The 26,002-nt window shown below is 40.4% G+C and overlaps 2 protein-coding genes across 5 annotated transcripts in view; both read right to left on the bottom strand.

Annotated features, from left to right (window-relative positions):
* The window catches only part of LOC119773236 (cytoplasmic polyadenylation element-binding protein 4-like), a 26,105-nt gene extending 21,741 nt beyond the window's left edge, over positions 1 to 4,364 (bottom strand). For 2 of the 4 annotated variants that reach the window (XM_038270141.1, XM_038270144.1), the window contains exons 1-4: positions 4,210 to 4,364; positions 2,324 to 3,409; positions 2,138 to 2,236; positions 1,437 to 1,527 (exon numbers count right to left, since the gene is read on the bottom strand). In XM_038270141.1, coding sequence (XP_038126069.1) covers positions 1,437 to 1,527; positions 2,138 to 2,236; positions 2,324 to 3,373 — 1,240 coding nt within the window. In that variant the 5' untranslated portion in view covers positions 3,374 to 3,409; positions 4,210 to 4,364. Of the gene's footprint in view, positions 1 to 1,436; positions 1,528 to 2,137; positions 2,237 to 2,323; positions 3,410 to 3,953; positions 4,068 to 4,093 lie in introns of those variants that run through there. The other 2 variants (XM_038270142.1, XM_038270143.1) reach the window with 2 other exon arrangements.
* A 14,852-nt stretch (positions 4,365 to 19,216) lies between these two features.
* Positions 19,217 to 24,933, bottom strand: stc2a (stanniocalcin 2a). Its single transcript, XM_038270128.1, has 4 exons — positions 24,680 to 24,933; positions 21,946 to 22,088; positions 20,535 to 20,746; positions 19,217 to 20,347 (listed from the first exon to the last, which is right to left on the bottom strand). Exons 1-4 carry the CDS (start codon positions 24,816 to 24,818, stop codon positions 19,984 to 19,986), a joined length of 858 nt encoding a protein of 285 aa, XP_038126056.1. The 5' UTR covers positions 24,819 to 24,933; the 3' UTR covers positions 19,217 to 19,983.
* Positions 24,934 to 26,002: the final 1,069 nt, after the last annotated feature.

The raw sequence follows: 26,002 nt of genomic DNA, 5'->3' as shown, positions 1-26,002 counted from the left end.
TGAAAAACATGGTGAAAAAAAATAAACGCTGTGCTCGCTGTTATCTCGGGGGTCTGACAAAGGAACTTCCACCGCTCGACATCGGTGTGAACCAGCCGTTCAAAGTAAGGCTGCGAGCGGCGTGGGAGCGATGGATGACCGACGGAGACCACAGTTTCACGATAAGTGGAAGGCAACGCCGGGCAAGTTACGCCACCTTTAGCGGATGGATTGTTGATGCTTGGACTAACGCGTCTGCTGGCTCTGTTGTTCAAGCTTTCGCAAAAGCCGGCATTATTTCTGAGGAACCGCGCTGCACAGAAAGTGACTCTGCCAGCGAAGAAGGGGAAATTGGCATGTCTGATTTAGCGCAGCTGTTTAATTCAGAAACAGAGGATGAGGACTTTGATGGGTTCGATTAATACTTAGTAATAAATACATGAATAAAGCACAATCATACTCAGTTATGCTCCCGCTCTATTTTTCTACCTGAAAACTTAATTCAACAGCAGCCTCTGGGCGGGTCTCCTCCTCTTCACCGCGGTGGCTGGCAGGTGTTTTTTCATCTAAATAATCTAAATCTTGCAGCTATATTTGCTGTGATCAGTGGGAATAAAGTAGTTTTAATATGTTTTTAAGTGAGAAAGGCCACCTGAAAACTTAATAATTGCAGTCAGTTCATCCAGATTATCTATTTCTATCGGAGGCGCTCAGACTCCCACATACCAGCGGTGCACCGACAGTAGAAATCCCTTCATCAGCAGCCTCTAGGCTGGGCAGCCTCCGGGTTCACGCGGTGGCTGGCAGGTGTTTTTCATCTAAATAATTTAAACTGCAGGCCAGTAATAAAAGCGGACATATTCTGTCGGCAGGTTTCAGGATTTTAAGTTAATTTAGGAGTGATCACAGCGCTGTGTCATCTGCGATGTGTCTGTCTCACGGCCAGCTGCCAGGTTTGATTAATACTTTGTAATAAATACATGAATAAAGCACAATCATACTCAGTTTTGCCCCCGCTGTATTTTTAAATACGCAGTAGAGGTATTTAAAGGTAGTAGAGGACATGTACCTGTATATAAAAAACGCGCCCTATAGTCCGGTGCGCCTTATGTGTGTGTTAAATACAGAAATGGGACACATAACTGAGAGTGCGCCTTTTAGTACGGTGCGCCTTATGGTCGTGACAATACGGTAATTGTTCTAAATAAAATGTCTATTCTGCAACTATTCAAATGCAATGCAAGATTAGAGAAGATACAAACTAAATTTAAAGGATATTTATCAAACTATAATTTAAAAAAAAATCTGTATTTACAGGATTTATGGGGAAAAAATAAATTCAAATTAGCAGCAGACTAATGACCAATAACAGCAGAACTACTTTTATGAGTTAAATGTGAAAACCTGAATGTGAGAAATCAATGCTCTGGTTACAATAGTTAGTGGTGGGAACCAACCTTTTAAGGAGTCCTGTTCAGCCCTCATAATGTCAATCAGGGAGTTCTCCAGAGAGTGCATGTTGAAACCATCAAAAGACCGCGTTCTCTCCTGCAGGGGGAAAAATAAAAAACAGCATTTAGATGTAGCACTTCCCACTACAACAGTCTGCAAGATCTGACATGAGACAATGCAGAAAACAGAGCCAGTTCCTCTGCCTGCGACAGTACACTGTTAGGGGGGAAGGCACCATGTAAATCCAGATTAAAACACCTCCTAATCCAGACTGTGAATAAAAATTTGAAGTCTAAAAATGAACCCAATATGGAATTGATAAACACTCAAAATGGCACCATTGAGTACATGAGCAAACTGAGGGCACACAAAGCAGCAGAGGAGCACAAGACCTCTTAAATCAGGACAAGAGGAAGCACATGTGATCAGACCAGATGATAAGACGTTTTCTCATTTAACCAAATGATCTAGATAAGGCCTAAGTACATACACAACAAGCTTCTATTCATTCATTTAGATGGCTGAGCTGTCACGTATCCTGTTCAGCTAAAGAGGCTCGTTTGTTGCATTCGACACAGCCGAGCATGCTAAACGGCATTAACATTTGCCCCTGAAAGCCACGCGAGATGTATACACAGTTTACACAAAAATTTCTCACCGATTCCTTCAATCCGCTTCATATAGATTCAGATAGTTTTCTACAAACCTGGAAAGAATAGACGCTGTCGTTGCGGTTCATGCTGTCCTCCACCCAGCCCTTGTGATTGATGCCAGAGGTATTTCTGGGGAACTTCTGCGAGGGAATCTGGAGAATATATTGCCAAAAATATTCATTCACATTAAAGGTGAAAATCTGAGAATGTTTACTACTTTGATCTGAGTTTTTAGCCACCTGGTTGTTGGGGAAAGATTTCTTCAAAGGGGAGTAGGAGTTAAGGCTAGCCACCCCTCCTCCTATGCCCCGTCGGTACTCTCGAACCCCTTGTGTCCCTCCCCAGCCACTGTAGCCACCTGGACTCCAAGAGGTGGACGTAGGAGTGGACAGACTCTGGTAGCTTCCCCACGGAGAAGGGGGTTTGCTTTGAGCGGGAGCGAGATGGGGCAGCTGGGCGAACGGCGCGGCGCGATGGGGATGTGGCGGGAAGGAAGGTTGGTGTTGATGCGGACTAGCCGGGGAGCGGCGGTGCTGCTGCGGAACCCCCTGACCGTGAGGATGGGGTGTAGGGGGGTGGTGCTGGGTGACTGGTCCGATCTGTGGGGAGAAACTACCTCCTACGCCAAAGCCTGGGCCAGCATGGTGGGAGAAGTTCTGAAACAGTAGCGGTGGGCCGTTTGCGTTAGAGCCAGCAGGACTGAAGAAAGCTCCGACATCTTCCCCAACCACAGGAGACTGGTTGGATGGAACGGCGGGGGACCAGTTGTTAAAGCTGGTCAGTGAGGATGGAGATGGGGTGGACTGCGCACAGCTAGTAGCCATTCCCAGGTTGTCCTGGTAGTCAAAGCTGCTCAACCCAGGAGACTCTATCCTTAATTTCTCCTTTCCGACACTACTCTCCAGGGAACCCTTCTCTAATGACCCATCGTCAGGATGAACTCCATCAAGCTCTGTTAGGCCTCCTCCGACCTCCTGCTGGCCTGGAGACAGAGTCTGAGGCTGGCTCTGGACTTGAGACTTCTCCTGCATGTCTTGGAGGTCCAAGGCTTTGGACTTGTCCGATTCCAGAATCTCATCTTGCATGTTACCGTGCTGGGCTACAGAGGGAAAGAGCCAAGCGCTGCCCCCATTGGTGGAGCAGGCGTTGTTTACAAAGGAAGGAGGGCTGGGGGGGTTGGAGGAGTCCTGCAGGTGCTGTGGCTGAAGGTGAGGAGGAATCCTGACAGGGAAAGCAGATTTGTTACCACCACCGTTCTTCACCAGAACTCCAAAGCCGTAGTCCCCCATTTAGGTAGATTTTCAGCTTTCACTGTCTTCTTTATCCTAAAATAGGGAGAAAGAGGCCGGATTAGATGAACGTCATGTTAATTTGATCACTGTTAAGACAATTGAAACAGGCCAGATGTAGAGAAAGTGTCTTTGCTGCAGGGCTGCCTGGTCTTGTGATGCAATCAATGAGATTAAATCATTGACTGGCCTGGGCCATGGGAGGCCTGGGTGAAATATAACACTACGGCAGGCTCGGAAAACACCCAGCCTCACCAAGTCAGGCTGCTGGACGCCTGCTCTGCTCAGGCTGACGTCTCCAAAAGGTCGTCATGCAGCTAGCAACGAAGCTAACAGCTGCTCATGCGCCCTTTTCATCGCGCAGGGTCCATTTTAAAACCCACTCAGACGAACACCACCTACATCCACCTTCTAATGTAGCTTTTACCGCAGTGACCCCTCCAAAAGCAACCGTTTAAAACGAGGCGAAAATGTCGGTGACGTCCCCAGGGTTAGAAGCCGCTAAGCTAGGATAATAGCCGATAACCCAGCAGACGTTGTAACGCATTTGCAAAGCAGCCAGAAGGCAATAAAAAACCACCTGAACCGCTTTAACGTCTCTGGAAATTTCGCCACCGTCCGCGGAAGCTTTATCGGTAGAAGGTTTAGAAACGGTTCCCTGGTTCTTTAAACGACCTCGTCTGTTTCGTGTCCTGAACGTTCAATGTCACACAGACTTACCAATCCTTGTCATCATTTTTTTTCCTCACGTATCAAAGCAACGCAGCGAGGCCTCGACTGCGGCTCCACCGTATAAACAACCCGATTAAAAACCGCGTTACTTCAGAGACAACTACCTTCAGTTCGCCGTCATGACCTAATCGTTAAGATGTTGCCATATTTTAGCGTTTTCCCTTTTTCTGGGTTTCCTATGCAGCCGGTGTGAATGGTCTTCTCATTCTCTCTTCTAGATGACAGCTGGGCCAGTGGGAAGACACTTCCGCCTCTAATCCCCGCCTTCAACCCCCTGCACCAGCCAATCAGTGAAAGGATTTCCCTTATCACCCCGCCCACATTGTCTGTAATCTGCTGTCTGATTGGATGAGTGTAGTGAGCGCACGCCCACGTAACCTATCCTCAATGAATGGCAGTTGCGTACCCTTTCTTTTTTTTTTTTTTTTACAGTGTCCTGTCTGGCAAGGTGGCAATAAGAATATTTGTCTTGATGCCAAAAGGAGCCCAACAGATTTTACTTTCACAAGTGTAGCGGTATCGCAATTGCCATACCGCTCCACTTGTTTCATGTATATAAATTGCTTTATTATAATTATGCAGGGAGTTTTACAGTTCATATGGACACTGCAATGTAAGTAGAGCAGAAAAACAGAAGAAGAAGAAGGAAAAAGAAAAAAACAGGACAAAAGATGAAAGAAAGAGGAGATAGGAAGGAGACAATGACAAAACATTTTCAGTCTGCTTCAACACCTGTAATGAGATGGAGAAAAAAAAAAAAAAAAAAGAAAAAAGAACAGCACAACCAAAAAACATGGTACGAGATATACAATAAAGCAAACACCTTGAAACTATCGCTAACGTAATATTATTAAGTCTGACATGTACTCTGTGTTACCTGAAGATATGAATGTGGGGTTTCTGTTTGGAAGTGAATCTCTAAGTACCTGAAGCCTAGCACCTGTAGTTGTTTGTGAGGGTGAACTTGTGCATGTAAAGTTTTAACCATAGAAAAAAATGCTCAATAGTGGTTGTGGAGAGCCGGAGAGGCACACCCCCCAGAGCACTGAGTCCAGCGCCGGGAGACCCAAAGCCCCAGGCGCCCAAGGGGACCCCAGAAGCGAAGGCACCAAGGCGGGGCCAGCCCCGGAAATCAGACCCCACCAAGGCAGGAGGAGAGACAGCCACGAGGAAGCCCCCCAGCCACCGCCATGCCGGCGCCCCGGGGAGCCGCGGGGACGAGTCCGCGGGCCCCGCCGGCAGCCGGCCACCCCGAAGTAGGGCCGGGCGCCGAACACCAGCCCCCCCACGGCGCCGACCGAAACGCCCCAGCCCCACAGAGCACCGAAACACGCCCCGCCCCCCCGCACCAAGCCCCGGCGACCGGCCGCAACACCCACCGCGACCGCACCACCCAGGAAAACACTAAGACGGCCCCGCCCCCGGCCGGGGCCCACGCGCATCCGCCGCGAACCGGCCACGAGCGCCGCGGGACCCCCCCCCCCCCCAAAACGCCCCCCCCCGGCCAAAAGCGCAGCCCCACCCCACCAAGACCGATGCCAACAGCGCGCAACGAAACACACCGCGCACAGAATCAGCCCGAGAGCAGAAAAGCCGCCCGGCGCAAAACCGCAAGAGGAGCAGACCGCAGCCGGCGCAACCACCCCCCCCAGCAGCCCGAGGGGCAGCACAAAGCCAGAGCGGAGCGAACCGCGCCGCCCCCCCACCAGCCGCGTACCCTTTCAAATAAGTAGGATGTCATTAATACAACTTGTAAAAAAAAAAAAAAAATGGTTTATTAAGCAAAAATTAGAAAAGAGGAAATAAAAAAAGGGAAGACATTTATATAGAATACAAAAATCTGTATAGATATGGAATTTCTTTGAAATAGAAGAAGGAAATACTTATTGTATATGATTAGGAGGAAAGACATATTAAAGGTATGTGAAGTAAAATAAACTGTTGAAAAAATATTGTTGGACTATAAAATATACACTAATTAAAGGAACAAAACTGCATGTAGTAGTAAAATAGGCAGGAAATTAACAAGGATTGGAGAAAATAGGTAACAAAGACAAATCTGGATAATTGTGAAAGCATTATGGACATATCCTCATAAAATAAAAAATAAAAATTAGAATTTAATGGGTGAGAGCTATTGTTGTTTCAAACTAAAAGTGGGACGATATGCACATATGAGCTGTTTGCAACCCTTCATAATAATAAATAAGAAGAAACAATGAGCTAACCTCTACAGTGCTTTCAAAAGAAGTATTTAGAAGTATTCATATCCTTTTAACATTTCTGACCACATTATTATACTAAATAGAGAACATCTGTGAAAAGCAACTTGTAAGTCTTCCCTCAGACTTTGAGGTGTCCACTCTAGTACATGAATATTTCATTTAAAATAGCTCCACTTTGTCTCTACCTATATATTCCGCATTCTTGTCCGGCCTTGGGAAAAGTTTCCACTGTCTCAAGTCTTTTGCAAAAGCCTCTGGTGAAAGGTGGGGAATCCTCAGAAGTTAATATCATCTACCTTTTTAAAAATATTTTAAAGATTTTAAAATGACCTCCTGTGAGCCAATGAATGCAAAAATGATTGTGTTGCTGTGTTTATTCCTTCGCCCAAGGCAGTTAACACCACTGGTCACATTTTAAGCAGACATTTTCACCAGGTAGAGCTATGCTATGGACTATTTGTCAAAATTAACCTACAGTTCAGGTGATACCTGTTCCTGTACTAAAATCACAAAAGGAGTTCAGCTTGGTTCAGTCCTGGGACTGCTTTGATTTTCTCTTTACATAAATAGATTATGTGACATTTTTTCATTATTTTTGCTGCTCTTCTTCACTTGCAGATGCTATAGAGTGCTTAAAGCCTGTTTTAACACAAGTCAGCCTCGTTAACAAACTCTAAAATTGGATTTGAATGTGAATGAAGAGAAAGCAAACTTTTTCTCCCCTTAAGAATGCTTTCAGAAATGTCCCCACTAATTACTTTAGTTGAAGGTAAACAGATTGAGTTTGCTGCTAATTCTAAATACATATGTTTTATATGGGATGAAAAGCTCTCTGTCAAAAGGAACGTAGCAGGTTTGGTGTGAAAACAGTTGGGGATTATTGGGTTTTACTATCGTTAGTGTTTCAGTTTCTCTCCCAAAGTGGTTTCAACAACTCTTTTACTTCTGCTTGGCTGTTTAGATGTTCTATAAATGAATGCTTCAGCCAAATCTCTTCAGCCCTTCAATGCTGTTTATCACTGTGCTTTGAGGTTTGTAACAGACTGCGAACGTCTCATTCATCAACGTGAGTTAAACACGGGAGCTGATTGGCCTCCTCTGAATCAAAGGAAGTATTTTAATTTGATGATTTTAGACTTAGACTCAACTTTTTCTCTAAAGGTTTATCCTTCAGTGAAATTCTGGTTATAGCTTATATAGAGTACAAAGAGTTAAAGCAAAATGCCATTAAAGATAAAAATATGACAGAAAATATAAAAAGAAGGTTTATAGTACTAAAAAAGAATTTAAAAAAAGGAAAAAATTGAAATGTCCCGGAATATGTTTCCCTTAGAAATAAAAAATATCTGCACAGTAGAGAGAAGAGAAAACTACAAAGCAGTTGACTTGGGTTATTGCACTTGCACAGCAGAAATGTACTGAAAATATAGATAAATAAAAATTAAACAGACTACACAGTAGTTGGCATGTGTTATTGCACAGTGAGAAAGAAGAAATATTGCAAATTTTGAGCTACAGATCTCTGCTTGGTCTGACTTTTTTTCTACTTTAATTCTCTCCTACAAAGATCTAAAACTGTCTACTGTTCTCGCTCCAGCAATAGTCTTCTTTTGCATCTTCGAACGCACTTAGAGAAAGGAATAAAAGCATCAGGATTAAGGTTCCCGCAGCTTGGAAACATCATCAGCTTTAAATTAAAGAAATCAGACTCTATATCTTGGACATTATTTTAAACCATTTGTAAGAATGAGAAACATGACTCTATTACTCAGAGCCGGTGTTCTTAAATTGTTTTGATATTTATATTGTCTTTTAAAGTTGGGGATAAATTCAGATGGCTTTCCCACCAGGATTAGTTTTACTTTAATTTCATCCATATTCCCATCAGCTATGATCAGCTTTACTGTCACTACTAAAGAAACGCATATCCACAGCATAATGCTGCCGCCACCATGTTTCAACATGAAAATGGTGAATTTAAGCCAATGCATGTTCATTTCCACACAACAGGTTTTAGTTTGATATGATCACAAGTTTAATTTTGATAATATTGCTTTCTTCCCCTAAAACATTTGCGAAAAGTTTAACAAACTCTTCCTGTTGACATTTAGTGATCATTTCCTCAATTTTTCTTTTTTTATTTATCTTTAATCTGTTAGAAATGTTTCATGGTTACCATGATGCTCCCTATCATGAATAATACCCAAAAAACCTTTGAGGACTCATATTTATAAAGTAATTAAATTTAATATACTGGCTACGATCCTCAGTCATTCAGGTCATAGTCTTTCCAAAAAAGTAAAACTATAAAATAAAATAAAAAGTTTAAATAATGTAAAAATAATAATAATAATAATAATAATAACAATCCACTGGACTGTGTTCCCATCCATCAAGTTTTTACAAGCAACGTCCAGTGGATTTTTTTTTTTTTACTTTTTTTGGAATAAATTTAATATATGTTTACTCCATTTTCTCCTTATCTGACGATTAAATGTATCTTAAAGGATCCTCAGTGTGAATGTAAGCCACACTTTTGAAGTTTTACTTAATTAAAATATAACTTAAAAGGAATGGTACAACTTACCACAAAACATTTTGTTTATGTCGAGTCAGTTTCAACAAAATTTAAAAGAACTTAAGGTAACATATTTAAAAGGTACTTTTAAAATTGTTATGTGATAAAAGTTTAAACTTTTCACAAATGTGTTTGCTTTGATGGATTTTTTAAAATCCCACAACAAATACTGACATTTTTCTATTTACTTTTTTGTAGGCTTGTCATGTCATAATTTGTTTTTGCCAATTCCCAGCGGTTCCTTGCTCCACAGATCATGCAGAGATGATTTGAAATGTCAGTTCATAGCTTTGTAAGTTGGTGCACAAATGACCAAATGCAGATGAAACACAGGTTTACCACTTGAGATCAAAACGCTCTACTTCAGCCAAAAAAAAGACAGAGATCAATACATTAGGCTAAATATGGAAACATGTGAGTTTTGATTCAGTTCTGCAAAAGATAACAGAAAAGAAAAACCACTGTGTCGAATTTGCTAATTATTTGGGTAAGCAAATGTTTTCTCCTCAGTGCCAAAATGGATTCTTGATAGATAGATAGATAGATAGATAGATAGATAGATAGATAGATAGATAGATAGATAGATAGATAGATAGATAGATAGAAGCTGCTTTTAGAAAGCACTCGAGAGAGAGTGAGTGTGAGATTAGTTGGTTTTACCTCAAATCATTGCAGCATTGTGAGTCCCTCCAGACAGACCCACCCTTCATTCGTATCCTAGAGTAGCTGTAGCAAGCAATAGCCCGCCCCACTCTCTGCAGAGCCTGTTGGGGTGGTTTAATTACACAACAGTGCGTTCAGCATCCAGTTTCCCTTTAAATTACCATACAGCCAGTCCAGGTGTTGCAGGTTTAATAGACTCTGACCATCCGAGGAGGAGAGAAAACTAAAAGGGGATATTTGAATCTAAGGCTGTGTTCACCTGTATGTCATAAGCCTTTTCAGCTTTGTCAGCATATTTTGTCTCTAAGAGCAACACACTCCATTCCCCAGTGAGGGGCAGGGTTAGTCCTAATACAGAAAAATATGGATTTCTTTTGCAGAAGCTTTAGTGCGCTTCTCGTAAAGAACAGATGCTATCACGTAAGCGTGTTTTGGAGGCCCAGGACCAGACGACAGCATCAGGGGATGTATTCAACCCCAAATGCATCCTAAATGATTCATCTATGTAACTTAGCTATCCAGTCATTAATTCATTATTTAGCTGTGGAGGACGGCAGACATTCACAGAATGCCTGGGGCCGGTTGTCTCAGGTTTCTCTCCTCTGACACACAGCCTCCTCTCTGCAGACCAGCTTCACCACATCGGAAATGCTGCGTCATTGTCTTCCAGACGCAAGCTGGGAGATTTCAGTTCTAGCTAGCCGCCTTTTGTTTGTGCAGGAGGTCATCTATCTAAGTCAAGAGTTTTTTGTAAGGAGAAGAGGGTGACACAGCATCATTTTTCATTATACACACTCTGCAGCATGGACAGTGTGTGCCGCATCACACTGTAGCATTGGTGTTTATTTTATTTTTTTCTTTCTTAACTAAAATACAAACAAAAAAATGATGATTCTGATTTAGAAATGTTCTGAACTTCTTAGCTTTTTGACCATGTTAAAAAAAACAATAGTCAATGTGTTTTCCTGGGACTTGAGTCTCAGATGGACATCCTTGCTCATTAGCCAAATTAGCAGTCCCATATCATCAATATCATTTGTTAATTATTATGAAGACCTGTCGCAGACTTTTGATCGGATTAAATCTTTGACAACAAGGGGGCCGCGACCCCTAGGGGGTCTAAGGAGGTACGCGAAAGTTTTGGTTGATTAGACTTGAAATGTCTTTAAATCCACATTAACATGAATTCAACACACTGTAGTAAACAGATAAATGGTGGCAGAAGATATCTTTCTATCATCAATGCCAGTGGCGGTTCTAGACCAAATGTACCAGTGTGCCAGGAGGGGGCCACAGTGTTTTCATGGGGGCACAGAGAAGCATGAAATAAAAAAATAGAGCAAGGGATTTAACTATAGAGAGCTGCAGAGTGAAATTTCTATTCAATTAAGGTTAATTAAAATTATTTGTCTGATTAGGTCAGTTTACACTAATAATTTAGGAATTTTATATATTTTTGCCTTAATTTAAGTTCAAATAACAGTTTCTATCAAATCTGAATTACAACTCAAGAAAAATGGATACATTCAGCTGTAAAAATTAGAGGAATTTGTTTTAGAAAATAGACATATAGTAGATAAAAACTGGGATCTCAACACCACAGAAGCTATCACCCTATTGTGTTTTAATAATTAGTAAAACAGAATTTGTAAAGAAAAAATAATGAAATAGATCCAATAGACCTATCAGTAACCATGTCTGTTCCGTGCATATCATCATTCTTTCAGTATTATGTCTTCAGTACAGGGGCCATAACAGGGGTCAGGACACGATCTAGAGGGGCACTGGTCCTCCTTGGCCCCCGTCTAGAACTGCCCATGATCACTGCACACATTAAGCGACATACAGGAGGTCTTTCAAGCTGGACACCGTTTTATTCACAACACCTGTCCCTTTAACCAGGAATCCAAATCAGAAATACTTTAATAATCCCAAGGAGAAATTACTTTGGTTACATTACTCCATCTGTAATAGAGTTACTATAGGACCAGTTCCATATAACACATTTTCATACAATATATATAATTAGGGGGTCCCTGCTTCATCTCGCCCATCATTTTGGGGGTCCTTGGCCGGGAAGACGTTGATCTAAACCATGTCATGTAACTCCAGATGCATGTTTTTAGTTGTTATTGTTTTTTTTTTATTTAAAACCTCCCCCCTTGTCTCTAGTCTTTTAAAACTTCTAACAGGTTTGTTTCCATAAATGCCGTCATCCATCGTCCCATCAACTCTAAATCTTTTTTTCTCATTTATAGACATGATATTCCCTCCACAACATGATACCACCACTTCCATGTTTCACTTTGGGGGGGTACCCAGTGATGTGCTGCGTTTGCTGTCCTCTACCATTTTCATTTAACACCAAGGTTAAAGATATAAGGCATTTTTTCCTTGGTTCCATAGATGGGCAGAATTAATTTTTAAACTCATTATTCTTGCTACTCATTAAAATAAAGATAAAAACCTCTTTATTTAAGCAGACACCCAACAGTGCCCACAGCTTCCCCCACATGGTTGTTGATCTCTAGAGTTTTTTACCTGTTAAAGTGGTTCTTGTCAGCGTAGATGGATAGACATGTTTTAGTGGGTCAGTGCTCCACTCTTTTTTATTTTGGATGGTGGATTAAAAGTTACCCCATTTAATGTCTTTAAACTGATTGATTCTCCTTTAAAATACTCAACCACTTTATCTCTGAAAAGTCTCATTTATTCCTCTTTTTTCATGAGACTTTTTCCTTTAATGTTCTCTTACAAAACCTTTGAGTCCTTTACAGATCCTATTTATACTGAAATAAGATTAAACACAGATGGACTTAATTTAGCAGTGAGATTACTTCTGGTTGCACTGACTGGAGTGTATTTAGGAGTGTCCTTGCAAAATAAAAAGCTGCACAACAGAACCCCAGAATCTAATACATCAAACAGCAATTTTTTTTTTATTTGCCTCTCCACAATAAGGTGTCATTTCAACTAAAATGTGAGATATGGAATATTTGACCTTTATTTTGGTCTCTTTAATTAGTGTATCATTTTGTTACCAACTTTGTCCCTGGTGGTTTGGGAGGAAATTCCGCCACCTAGTGGTTATTTAGAGTGGCTGCATGCGCGACAGGAACGTGCTGAACAGCAGAGGTGCTGCTATTACCAGAGGTGTCAAGTAACAAAGTACAAATACTTGGTTACCTTACTCAAGTAGAAATTTTGGCTATCCATCTATAATTACTGGAGTAGCTATTTTTTTTTAGACTTTTTACTTTTACTTCTTACATTTTACTTGCAATTATCTCCACTTTCTAATTCTTACATAAAACAAAATACTTGTTAGGTTTGTATCATTTAAGCTTATTTTCGTTATAGCCTGTTGGTATATATATAAAAAAAAAATAAGGAAATAAAAACCATCAAAATAATTTGTTTAATCCATATATTTAATTTCTCTGTGGTTGGACTCAGCACTGAACCAAATATAAATAGTTGTTCAAGAAGATGCAAAGTTAAACTTGACAGTATTGCCATTAGTTATAAAAGAAAATTAAGTATATGGAAGTTATCATCCAGAATTGTAGGGGGGAAAAAATCCGTTAATACAATTACCTTTCCTTTTAATTACAGTTCTGTCCTTAACACTTTTTGATTGATTACTTTTATAATTTAAATAGTTTTAAAAAATTTACTTTTACACCCTTTCTGGAGTAAAACACTTCAGTTCATCTTCTAACTTCTACAAAAGTGTTTTTAAACAGTAGGATTTATACTTCTACTGGAGTAATAAACATTAGTACTTTTGACACCTCTGGCTGTGACAGACAGTCTCTTAAGTTATGTACCCTCAGACCAAGTGAAAAAAAGAGGGAAGGATTTATGTTACAAAGATCTAAATATGCCGTATAAGGAAATCTCTGTTTAAACCTAAGAATGCCAATGAGGCTCCAAAAAAAAAAAAAAATAAAAAAAAAAAAAAGCAGTAAGAAGGCCACCTTTCACATTAGAGTCCTGTCTAAATGTTTGGTGAGGCAATGTACACTGTTGGGGCAACTCATAAAAACTGACATCCAAAACCCATCTTGCGCATTGCAAGCAGTCCAAGGCCGGTGACGTAAACGTTTAGGCCTCCCGAAAGAGAGGATATTTCCAGTTGGTGAAACCTGAAACATGGCCTGCGCTGCACTGTAAGAAGAAGAGGAAAAAAAAAAAAGGCAGCAAGTCCTCTGAGAATTGAAGTATGAGGTGTCCCTTAACCTTTGGGTACACCTGAGACACCAGGACCTTCACCGCTGCTTTCCTCAAAACGCTTGGGACTGACATCATTTTTGCATATATCCTTTTAGTTTTGTACCAAAAATAGACTTTAAACTACCTAAATGGGCATGCATCCCTTTAGTTATGTACAAAAAAAATAAAAATTAAGGTCAAGTCGCAATATGCTTCAAAAAACACAAAAAATAAGTAATTAAATTGTTTTTTGTACATAACTAAGTGCATACACGCCCATTGAGGTAGTTTAAAGTTCATTTTTTATACAAAACTAAAGAGATAAACGGGTATTGACTAAAGGTATGCTTATCTAACAGGACACCGGTAAGTTAGGCCTCTAGAAAACATCTCAGAAGACAGTTTGTTTTATGACACTAAATATTTTAATGAGAAAACAGTACAGCTGAGAAGGAGCGAAGGATACTAACAGGGTCGCATTGGACATGATGTAATACCATCTCAAAAATATTGTGTTTTTTTGTTTTTGTTTTTTAATCGCCTTGTGCTTAACAAGGAGAACAACTTGAAGTGGCAGCAGAGCACCAGGACTACAGGGGACATGGTTAGTTTTATTTTCCTCACAACACATACAACAAAAGCCATTCAAGCCACTATACATCATTACAAAAAAAAAAAAAAAGCCATATTTCAAACCTAATGACAGAGAGCTGAACAGATTGTCACTTTTAAAACACATACAGTACATTCTAAAGAGGATTAGCTTATGTCCTGTTTTGGGATTATCACAGCAATCCCAACTTTCAACAATCAACTTTAAAAAAAAAAACATTAAAATAAACAACAACAGCCTGAAAGCCTTAAGTATTACAGTCTTTAAATGTCTACGGGGACTGAAAAAGGAAATATATTTAAGTAGTTAAGGAGAACAGAGTGAAGGCGTTAACTGAGAAGATATTTGAATGGATTTGAGTTTGCTTTTTTGCACCACGTCGTCCCCAAGGTGCATTGTGCTCAGATACTGCGCTCCTAGAGCTGAAGCAAGACACTGTGCTTTTCGGAGGAGAACAAGAGTAAGGGGGCAAGTTAAGACAGAGTGAATTAACATATTTAAGAAGAGAAAAAAAAAAGACGTTGACTGCAACCCTCTCCCTCTTGCTTTCACTCCTCCCTGCCTTCCCTGTCTTGCTGGCTCTTGGCTGTGGCCCAGACCAATTCTCCGGTGGCCTCTGTAAATATAACATTTACAATAACAACGCCAGAGCCCCCGTGTGTGGACTTAGCCCACTTCCTGGGTCCTTGCTGCGCTGCCTGCAGCTCTGATGGGTAAAATAATACGCCTTCACGTCTGACACAGAGTCCAGAGAGGAATAGGGGCTAATTTAGAGACAGCCAGATATCTGGACGGTTTCTGTCAAGCATCTTTCCTGCCCTCTGAGATGCCAGAGGGAGTAGAACGGCCCCGAGTGCAGAAAGGGGCTAAATGTGGTCCGAAGGAGCCATGCGGCGATGCAGGCCTTGGCGGTGTGCTTGATAAGGAAACCAGGCCGCTCACATGATTAGAGGGTGACTGCTCTTTTAACACAGACCTTCTGGCTGAGCCGTCCAGCACAGACTGACGATCATCCAAAGTGCAAAATCTAAGACTTTTGTGGCTTAACACCATTATAAAAATAACTCAACATTAAATCTGTTCACGACAAAGCAATTATCTATTCACTTAAATCACAGAGAAGCGGTCACTGTGGACGTTAACCAGTTTAGGCACTGTGATGTTTTATGAATTTTACATTTGAAACTGAACATCCTCCCTTGGCTGCGTTTCACTGGTAGCTAACAGAGAGTTAAATCTCTGAAAAATGAATTGTCTAGTTCCTAAAAAGCTGTGGTTGTACAATGCCTTTCAAGAGTATCCATGCACCTCATTTTCACATTGAAACCATAAAACTTTGACCAACATAAAGAAGAGCACAACTTTGAAATGATGGGGGGGTTAAAGTTGTGGAGTTAAGAGCTCAGATTGGAAAATCCAAAAATTTTTAGTCGAGCTCTCAGTGACTGATATGATGTATACACTGGAAAAAAAATCTAAATCTAGATAAGTCATTTTGTTCTTAAAATAAGTGCATTTGTTCTTGGATTGAGGAGATAAAAGAGACATTTTTTCCAATGGAACAAGACAATTTACACTTAAAATAAGAAAACACAATTGTATTGTCATCTAATTATCTTAATTTAAGAATACAAATACTCATTCCATTGGCAAACTATCTAATTTACCTACCCAATTTAAGGATAAATACACTTAAAGAATTTTTTACTTATTTCTAGTTTTCATTTTTCCAGTTTAGAAGGGTACACTTGAAAAACAATCTAAAAAAAAACATAAAAAATTCTTAAATTAAGTGTATTTACCCTTAATTTGAGTAACTAAATGAGATAGTTTGCCAATATAATGAGTGTTTTTACTCTTAAAAAAAGATAAATAGATAATATGCACTTGAAATAAGACAATGCAATTGTGTTTTCTTATTTTAAGTGTAAATTGTCTTGTTCCATTGGCAAGATGTCTGTTTTACCTCCTCAATCCAAGAAGAAATGCACTTATTTTAAGAACAAAATGACTTATCTAGAGGCATGGGAAATACAGTTAAAGGTTTGCCCAAACCCACACTGCAAAAACTATCTCAAAACGAGTAAAAATGTCTTAAATTAAGAGTATTTACCCTTAATTTGAGCAGGTAAATAAGATGATTTGCCAATGGAATGAGTATTTTTACTCTTAAAATAAGGTATCTAGATATTATGCCTTTGAAATAAGACAATGCAATTGTTTTTTCATATTTTAAGTGTAAATTGTCTTGTTCCATTGGCAAAGTGTCTCACTTAAATACTTAATTCAAGAAAAAATGCACTTATTTTAAGAAAGAAATTACTTATTTAGATTACATTTTTTTGCAGTGTATGTGGATCAAACACATGAAAGGCCACCCTGGAGCTGCAATTAACAACTATTTTGCTAATCGATGACTCGACAGATTGATTAATTAATAATTGGATGGCTAAAGGTTCCTTAAAGAAGATTTTACACAGAATTTAATCCAGCGGAAGCTAAAACTAAGCCACTTGTTTTCCGTACGGGCTGGGAAATATCGTTTTGCACTTCCTGGCCACCGTAGATCTGATAAAGCATTCTGACAGACAATAAAAGGTTTTTCATCTTGAACACAAAATTCCAAAAAAGTAAAAAAAAAAAAAAAAAAAAATTAATCCTCCCTTTGTTTCCAAGTTTGAAGACATTTCGCTTCCCATCCAAGAAGCTTTTTCAATTCAAAAAGTCAGAAATAGCGTGGAGTTCCAGGCTTCATACAGTAGCCCAACAAGGCCTTTAACGCAAAATGTTTATACATTTTCTTGTTATAATTACAGATCCGAGGAGTTTGTCTTTGAACTAACGGCATGTTTGGAGTCTAAACACTAATTAAAGATGAACTTTTTAATAAATTAGTTAATAATTGTTCCAGTAAGATATCTATACCAAAATATAATGTCTTTTTGCCCTGTGCACAAAATGCAACAGAGTGCAAACACTCTGCATAAAGCCGGGCATACAATGTGCAATATTTTCAAGTGTTGCACGCAGCTATAGCTCACACTGTACGATAAAATCGCAGGGTTTAAAAGTTCACAGCTCTCCATGGTGCGGCCCGACGCTCTGATGCGATCTACCTGCTCACACTGTACGTCTAAAAAACACTGACGGGTGAGAGATGGCGCTGGTCGGACCTGTCAATGTGGAAGAACAGAGGTGTCAAGTAACACCTAAGTAACAAAGTACAAATACTTTGTTACTGTACTTGAGTACACTTTTTAGGTATCTATACTTTACACCATTACTTATTTTTCTTCCTACTTCTGACTTCTACTCATTACATTTTCACACAAGTATCTGTACTTTCTATTCCTGACATTTTTAAAACAAACGTTTCTCGTTACTCTTGGCTTCGGTTTAATGTTTCTAAATCTTTATTTCCCGTCATGTGCTCCATCCAATGCGGATCATTGGCTCCATCCACATCTAGTGAAAACTAGTGATTGGATGAGTCATATAACGCAAACACTCATTGGTTAGCTAAAGGAAATCATCAGAAGCAAGCAGGTGTTCTTCAAACTGCTAACGTGAATTGTCTATGCCATGCTACAATGTGGGATTCAGAAAAAGATGCTGAAATGTCTGAAAGGTCGGACACAGGCGAGAGCGTATCGGGAGACGGAGACCAACAAGACCTCCCTCATCCTTGGCCCTATCTCAGAGAATTTTTCAAAATAGTCCAAAAATTTAGCTTTAATTTCATATAGTGGCATCTGGATGTTTTTTTTTTAAGGTTACTTTATACTTTTATATTTAAGTAGTTTTTAGAGACTGCAGTATCTATACTTCTAATTAAGTAACAAATGTGTGAACTTTTGACACTGAAGAAGAAGAACTCCCTTGTTTGCACATGCAGTGCTCGAGGTTCTGGTAAATCGGCTTGTAGCTCCGCGTCAACTGCAGGATTTGTCTACAAACGCCTCAAGATGGCCGACTGAATTTCAAACATGTTCGATTTTCTTCCGACCTTATGATTCCTGATTAGGAGCTGGTCATTAGAGATTGATTTCCCCTAATTTCCTCCGTATACACGACGTACGATGAGGCTGAAACTCTGCCCGATTGAAAAAAAACTGTTGCATGACTGGAAAATCGGCCCGGAAAGGGCAAAAACAAAACAAAAATAAATAAACCGCACAGTGTATGCCCGGCTTAACCCTAAGAATAACACAATATGAAAGTTTGAGGAGTCAGCATCATTTTAACAAAGAAAAGGGAGACTAAGTTAATGTGTGGATGAACTGAGCTTTAAAGGAAGAAGCTGCTACAGAGTTTGATCATTTTTAGTTCCCATGTAGTCAGATGAGGCTAAATACAAGTGCATGCCCCATTTTATAATCTATACTCTAACCTATATTCCCTCCTACTTCACAGTTATGCACTACTTTGAGTTGGTCTATCACATACAAATCTGACAAAGTTTGTGGTTGTAACATTACTAAAAAAGTTTAATATAAATGAATACTTTTGGAAGAAACTATACCATACAAGTAGCTTATCTGTTTCTGAGAGTTTCTGAAGCTTCATTAGCATTCAAGAAAAAGAAAATGCATCACATCTTTGCATTGAAATAAGACAAGTTTCAGAGTTTTCCCAACAATTCTGAGGCCGTACGACCTTAAAAAGAACAAAAAAAAATCGTCTTGCTTTGTTCCGACTGAATGAGATTTAACTCAAAAGCGGAGACAAGATCATCCTTAGCTTTTCTACATCTCTATGCGGATGAGCCTTTTATTATATTTCAATCTAACGGTCATCTCTTTCAACTGCACTTTCTCTTTTTTTTTAAAATGCACAAGTTTGTCGGCTTTATGGGCATCATGCACTAAGTTTCATATGTGCCATAACTGGACAAAACCTGTACAATTTCTGTGATCATCAAGTATCTATAGGGGTATAATACACATTCAAACTCTGAAACAGCAAATGGTGTATATTACATATCTACACTTCGATGTGTTATTGGTGCAATACTGTAAAGAAAACAACAGACAGCACACCGTATACTTTGTCATCAATAGTATCTCAGTATTGCATATTGTAGCTATATTTATACATGGTCATATAAATATAGATCAGTTTATTTCTATGTACATTTTGATATTTCAACATTGCATAAAGAATAAAATAAATAATACAAATATAATCAAATCTTACAGTAAGTAATGATTTGAGAAATACTAGATTAGAGCTAAAATAGACCTAACAGTTGAAATAGTTATGGTAACAACTGTTATTCGCAAACAAAAAAACAGACAGACATAAAAAAAAAAAAGGAAATAAAAAATAAAAACTGTGGCCTAAAGTCTACACCACAATTACCCTGCAAGTTTACCATGTGGGACTGCTGGAATGACTGGAGAGGCAGAAGAGAAAAGGAAAGATCTGGACTCGTTTCCTTCTGCTGAGTCTGTCTTTGAAATTATGTTTTGTAGACGTGTGTGTGTGTGTGCATGCTTGTTTTCTTGCAATGTCATGGATTCGTGTACAGGTCTATAAATGTGACTTTTAAATGTTGAAAGGGCCGCGCAAACCTCTTGAGCTTTCACCTTCGGACGTCGGCCTTGGGGTCTTCCTGCTCAGTCGCCACTGCCGCCTCTGGACTGTGGCGGCGGGGCCCCTGACTGCGATTACGCGGGAGAGCATTGAGCACCGCCTTACCAGCTCTGTCCCTGTCGCCTTGTCGTGGAACAAGCGGGTGTTCTGGCTCTAGGTGGGGAGCAGGAAAGGCATGGCGGTGGTGTTGGACGATGGAGCTGGCAGGAGACGGGACGAGGGAGGAGCAGAGGCTCAGGCTGTCGCACAGTGCCCCCCAGTTCTGCTCGCATTGTAGTCTGACGCTACGAGTCAGGGCTTCTTTGACTTCCTCACCACAGCTCAGGAGAATATTCACCAGCTCCACATATGGGCTGGGCAGAGAGAGTCGGATTACTCACAAGAATCCTGTGATTTAACATTTGGAAGTAAAATACATCATGATCTTGCATATTAAGGTGAATAACTGGGATTAGGCTATTGGGATTATTGGAAATAACTTCAAATAAAAATATAAGGGGAGAGTAAGAAAAAAAAAGGTGGTGGAGCATGGCTGCTTACCCTTTAGGAAAAAGATCTTGAAAATGGATCATCTCCACAATGACTGCCACATTCTCCTTTGCAGCAGCGCACAGGTTGTGCTTCACATAGCACTCTCTCTGGAGCTGGAACACCATCTCCTTGATGGTCACGCACTTTCTACTTATGCAGCTAAACTTGTGCCGTAAACCGTGGGCCATGCACTTCAGAGCATCCTTGATGAAGGATTTTCCCTGTATGCAAAATACAAAGACAAGAGTCACTGGACTTGAGCAAATGCACCAGCTAACAAATACCTGCCCCCGTGTTAGCGAGGATTGGTTTGACCCGGCCAACATTTGTATGCGGGAACCATGTGGATCTTACTCAGGCTGAATAGGGACAAAGTTGGCGTGGGTTCACAGTGGGCCTCTGTGCAGGACCCACTTGACTTTATTAAATTCATTGAATCAGCAAACTCTTATGGTACTATGTCAAGCTAATTTGGGTCTCAAATGGGTTGATATTCGTGCTCAAATTTGAATAATTGTTGTAGTTAATGGTGGGGCCAGCCTTGCATTAATAAAGACTTCAAAGAATATATCAAAAACAATCAATTTTGTTCATTTAATCAATCATCCTATTTAAATATGTTAAAACCAGGTTATTGAATGAGTGCATTTAAAAAAAAGCCTACTAGAAGTTAGAAGGAATACATTAAAGTATGATTTATTTTCCATCAAAACAATTTTTTTCCTAAATTAATAAATTAAAAAAACATCTAAAGTGGTGCAGAACCAAAGATTAGCTTTAACTAATCAACTAATTTACAACCGGTTGAAAGCGGTATAACTGAAGGTTGGAATGAGAGCAGGCAAGAGCACCCCTTACTGACCGGGAGGAGTCAAACTTGTACACATTTCCAGTCAGTTGTGGAACTAATATAATTTACGCTTAGAAATACTTGTTAAAGTATACCTAATTAAAAGGGTTTTATTCGTTATATAACTTATGGTTTGTTCTAATATAGTTTCAGAAATGATTGCACCTGTTTAAGCAAATTCAGAGCATGTGTTGAAGTATGAATTTTGGAATCAATGGTGAGATACTCCAATATTACTGATGAAAACTGGCACTCATGGATGTAAATTCCTAGGATGTGACCTTATGGGCATATTAACACCCCAGTCATGCCTGATTTGGCAGGGTTTCAACCTCCGCTATGTATGAAAAGTAAGCTAACTGGGCTCCAGGCCAGCTGGCACATGGCCCCCTGGTCCCGGAAGCCACTTCTCTTCCAATCAAAACTGAAGAGATTAATTGTGAAGTGCATTACAGAATAAAAAAACAAAAAAACACAAAAAAACAAAAACACACAACATTTTTGGTGGTTTTAGAGGATAACTGTGCAGCAATGTCAAAATGTCTGCAAACAGACAAACTAGCTTAGTACCTGAGAGTCGAATTTGCCAGCATTGTGCAGAAACGTCATGCAGATTTCCTGCAGCCCTCGAATCTCGCAGGAGTTATTCTCAAAGCACTCAAACACGCCGCAGCCAACATCCCCAGCACTCACCAGGCAGTGCTGGATCTCAGCTAAAAAAGAGGAACAGGTTAGGCAAGGACCTTATCATGTGTCTACAGCAGAGACGACATGCTAAGATGAGTGTCGGCAATGACAGCTTGAAGGCACAGCTTCTCTTTAGGTTTATTCACAAAGCTTATGAGGCGTATAACTATTTGCACGGACGTGGGCGGTCATTTGCGTCTTCATGATATCGAGCCTATGATGGGTAAAAAAGATGCTGAGGGAAGATGGGCATCAGGAGGTGTGGAACACTTGGTGCGAGATATATTTACTGTGTCATTCTGCACCACAGTCATCTGCACTGTCTGGCATTGAAATGGGTTGGTGCATTGCAGATATTTCTTTTTACAACAAATGCAGGCATTACGGTTTATGTCTTTCGCTTCAAGAGATGTACATCAACAAGTAGTTTAGTTTCGCTCTTAAAAAAGTTACAATATTGCAATGGGGAATGCAGCAGCAGCAATGACGACATGAACTCCCAAAAAGCATTAAGTCTATGCGTTTACTAACACATAAATTCATTCTTTATATCTTAAAGTAATTGCAAAAAGATGCACATTTGATCAAGATCTTAAAAGGAATGTGGGTCACTGATCAGGGTTTTATTTTCATAGGGGAATGGAATAGGCACTTGGAAATAAGGAGTGTCCATTAGGCTTAAACCTTTTCCTTTATTAAAGCCTTTCTGGGTAAGAAAGTTTAGTGATAATGACAAATTATAAACAACACAGCTGATGCTAATGCTTTAGTAATCTGAACTGTAACTCGTTTACAACAGAGTTTGAGCGGAAGGCATTTCCCCATTTTATGCACTATATTAGTTGGGTCAATAAGACTTCTTCATATGAGGGAGGAACTTTTATTTTGGTGACAAGATCCTGAAGTTTGCCAAATCGAACTGCTTTTACGACTGCTGCGCTCCTGTCAGGTTCAGGGGAACATACGGTAAGGCTTGGTGGTAGTTTTTAAAATGGCTCATTGCCCAGAGCACCATTCTGACATGGAGTGAGTGGGACCAACACTTATAGGGAACAAAAGCTGTCTGGCTCAATCATATTTAGTTACTTTAACACAATTGTTTCATGTTAGCAGGGAAGGACATGAAACAAATGTTTTAAAGTAACTAAATATGATTAAATGAATGCCAAGACAGTTGCATTATTTTTTTTTTTCAGGGTAGACCCAAACAGGTTTTCTTTATAAGTGGACTGTGGAAAAAATGAATACTAATAAATGCTAAGAGACTGAAAAAAATAATGCAACTACTTCTGGCAGTTACCTAATCCTATTTAGTTACTTTAACACAATTGTTTCATGTTAGCAGGTATAGGAACTAAAACAATTGCGTTAAAGAAACTAAATAGGATTAGGTAAATGCCAAAAGTAGTTGCATTATCTTTTTCAGTGAGCACATCAGAGGTTATTAGACACTCAGAACATTAATGATCCATTGATAAAGTCATGTGCAATCAATCCCACCCAGTGTGCACCTTAGGGACTGCAGGTACAGGCCCTACATTTATGATTACATGGGGGAAAATGGGAGCCCATACTGAGATTGTTTAACCTGGCACTAAACTTTTGAAACATTTTTAAAAAAGGAGATGATCCATCAATGTCACTGCTGCATTCTTACAATAACTTTAACCGCTTCTGATGATGAATAATCATCTTAGGAGATCCTGCACGCCGTTTGCGTCCTGAGCGATGGATTAAAAGTGACTCGTTAGAAATCAAGCTGGGGGGGGGGGGGGGGGGAGAGAATTGAACTTTAGTGCGAGGGAAAAGTGAGCCGCTCTCAGCAGTGCTTGTTTTGGCATTGCTGGAATGCGCTCGGATTGTACGAGCTCGGCCGCAAACATGCATTGGATTACACAGCGGCGTTACCGGGGGTCTCTGCTGCTGCAAAAACCTGCGATGCGCTGAGAGTTTCTCCACATTTCCCAACCGAGGAGGAGGGGAGATAACATTGATGCTTTGATACAAAGCTTTACGCGATCGCCTGCATGTCAAACCCAGCAGAGGCTGCAAAGTTCAGTTTTATGCAAGAATTAAAGCAGCTTGTACCTGCATTTATTTGCGTTTAAAGCGTTTTTTCTTTAAATATATCCTGCAATGGTTTAAAGCCAATTTCTTCTAGTGTATCAGCCCGTTTGGTCCTGGAATGAAATGAATCACATCACCCTACAGTTAGTTTTTAAAGGCATGCAACAGAATTAAAGGTTAACCAAACTGTCAGGACACCTAGGCTATACAAGCGCGCGCGCGTTCACCGGAGCGCGCCCTCACCTAGATGCGCGGCCGTATGGATTACCTATGACCTTGTGCCGTTCTATTAATAGTTTACTAACGTATTGCATTTCCGTCTGGGAGTGTATACAATATATCACCTTTCATGAGAATCGGGAAGCGTCGCTCAAACGTCAGAGAAGGGAATGGAAGCCCAAATCTGCGGATCTCAGAGTTTGCCCAAACGTGCCTCCCTGCACGCTTTAATTTGCAGCTACAGAAACACGTGTCCCGGGCAAACCCACCCAGCCCCTCTCTCTCCCCAAAATGCCACTTCCCCGTTTCCTCTGCGGGCTCCCAGTCTTACCTGTGTTCTGCAGGGAGAGGCGTCCTTTCTGGCTGGCGGGCTTCTCCGGGGGCAGATCGTGAAAATCAATATTATCCGATCCCACCGCTTGCTCCAGCACTGACAAAACCAGCAGCGCCACAGCCAGCTTGACCAGCATTGCGTCTTCTGTTCCCCGGCGAAGATCCGACAGAGAGAGGGGGGGGAGAGAGGGAGAGAGTGCGTGGCTGTGTGCGTGTGTGCCTTTCAATCTGAGTGTGATGGTTCACCTTGGATCGGCGCAGCTAAGCCTCGGTGTGTCATGGAGCAGCTGTGTGGGACTGAATGCATGAGCTGGAAGGGATGCTGCCTATATTTCTCTACAGCAGCCGGGTGTCAATTTGGATGAAGGAGTTAAGCAGGTGTTGTCGGTCGGCGCTTCGCAGCCAATCGGATTCGAGGAAATCCGCGTCCAAGGTTTTAGGGGCGTGTCCACTTTAAAAGTCTCCCTTTTGCAATGAAACCCGCGACGTAGGACGAACGTTCATGGTCTGCAGAGATTCAGAAACTCAATTTCTGATCTTGTATAATTTTAGATCTTATAGAGAAATTATGCGAGTTTGCAGTGACATAAATGTGCTTGGAATTAAAGGAACCAAACAGTCATCAGACTATTAATTAACTCAAAGAATAATGACTGGAACAACCTCAAGAGTTAATAATCACTGTAAAGAATTAATAGAAGTTCAACAAAGCTTGCAATAGCAGAAGCTCTAAATATGCAATCTGGTAGATAATAGTTTTATTTTAGGACTTTTTAAGAGCTAACTGAAAGCAGAAAGCTTATAATTAGAAAAAGCTCCCCCCCCCCTTACATTTCATGAGGAATTGGAAGATTTCTGTTATGTGATGCCCAGTTTATTCTGTGACAAAGAGGTCTGCACTTGGATTTCACAGGAACAGATGGCAAACATCGTTCCTTTTTAAAACTCAAACATTTTGGTTTTCTTTTTTATTTCTTTTTTATGCACAAGTCTTAAATGTGTCATGGGCAAAAATGTTGAATTTAATGACTGCAGGAGGGTTTTAGGCTTCCTAATGTTTCCAGTGACTTCAAGGTACTAAGATACTTTTTGGGTGAAAGCCTCTTTAAGTCTATAAGAGCCAGTGGTTTAATGCCAGCTCCCCTGGAATGCTGTGTGGTGTTGTTGCACCATTCATCATGCCAAGGTTCTGACTACCATAAGGGTGCAAGATGGAAGACTGCACTTAGGTCCACAGCCTCAAGGGGGCCCACCGATACTATGTGTATAAAACCTTTTTGTTTGTTTATTATCTTAAATAACATCACACCACAAATGCAAT

This window comes from Cyprinodon tularosa, unplaced genomic scaffold (genome assembly GCF_016077235.1).
Source record: "Cyprinodon tularosa strain WSP-4 unplaced genomic scaffold, ASM1607723v1 ctg751, whole genome shotgun sequence".
Taxonomy (NCBI): Eukaryota; Metazoa; Chordata; class Actinopteri; order Cyprinodontiformes; family Cyprinodontidae; genus Cyprinodon; species Cyprinodon tularosa.
The sequence above is the reverse complement of the archived record's forward strand: the minus strand, read 5'-3'. Positions and strand labels throughout refer to the sequence as shown.

Excerpts from the sequence above, each read along its gene's own strand:
- stc2a (XM_038270128.1), bottom strand. The coding sequence starts at position 24,818 with ATGCTGGTCAAGCTGGCTGTGGCGCTGCTGGTTTTGTCAGTGCTGGAG. Across the intron at positions 22,089-24,679 it reads CCTCTCCCTGCAGAACACAG|CTGAGATCCAGCACTGCCTG; the intron begins GTAAGACTGGGA and ends CCTCTTTTTTAG. Across the intron at positions 20,747-21,945 it reads CTGGCAAATTCGACTCTCAG|GGAAAATCCTTCATCAAGGA; the intron begins GTACTAAGCTAG and ends TTTTGCATACAG.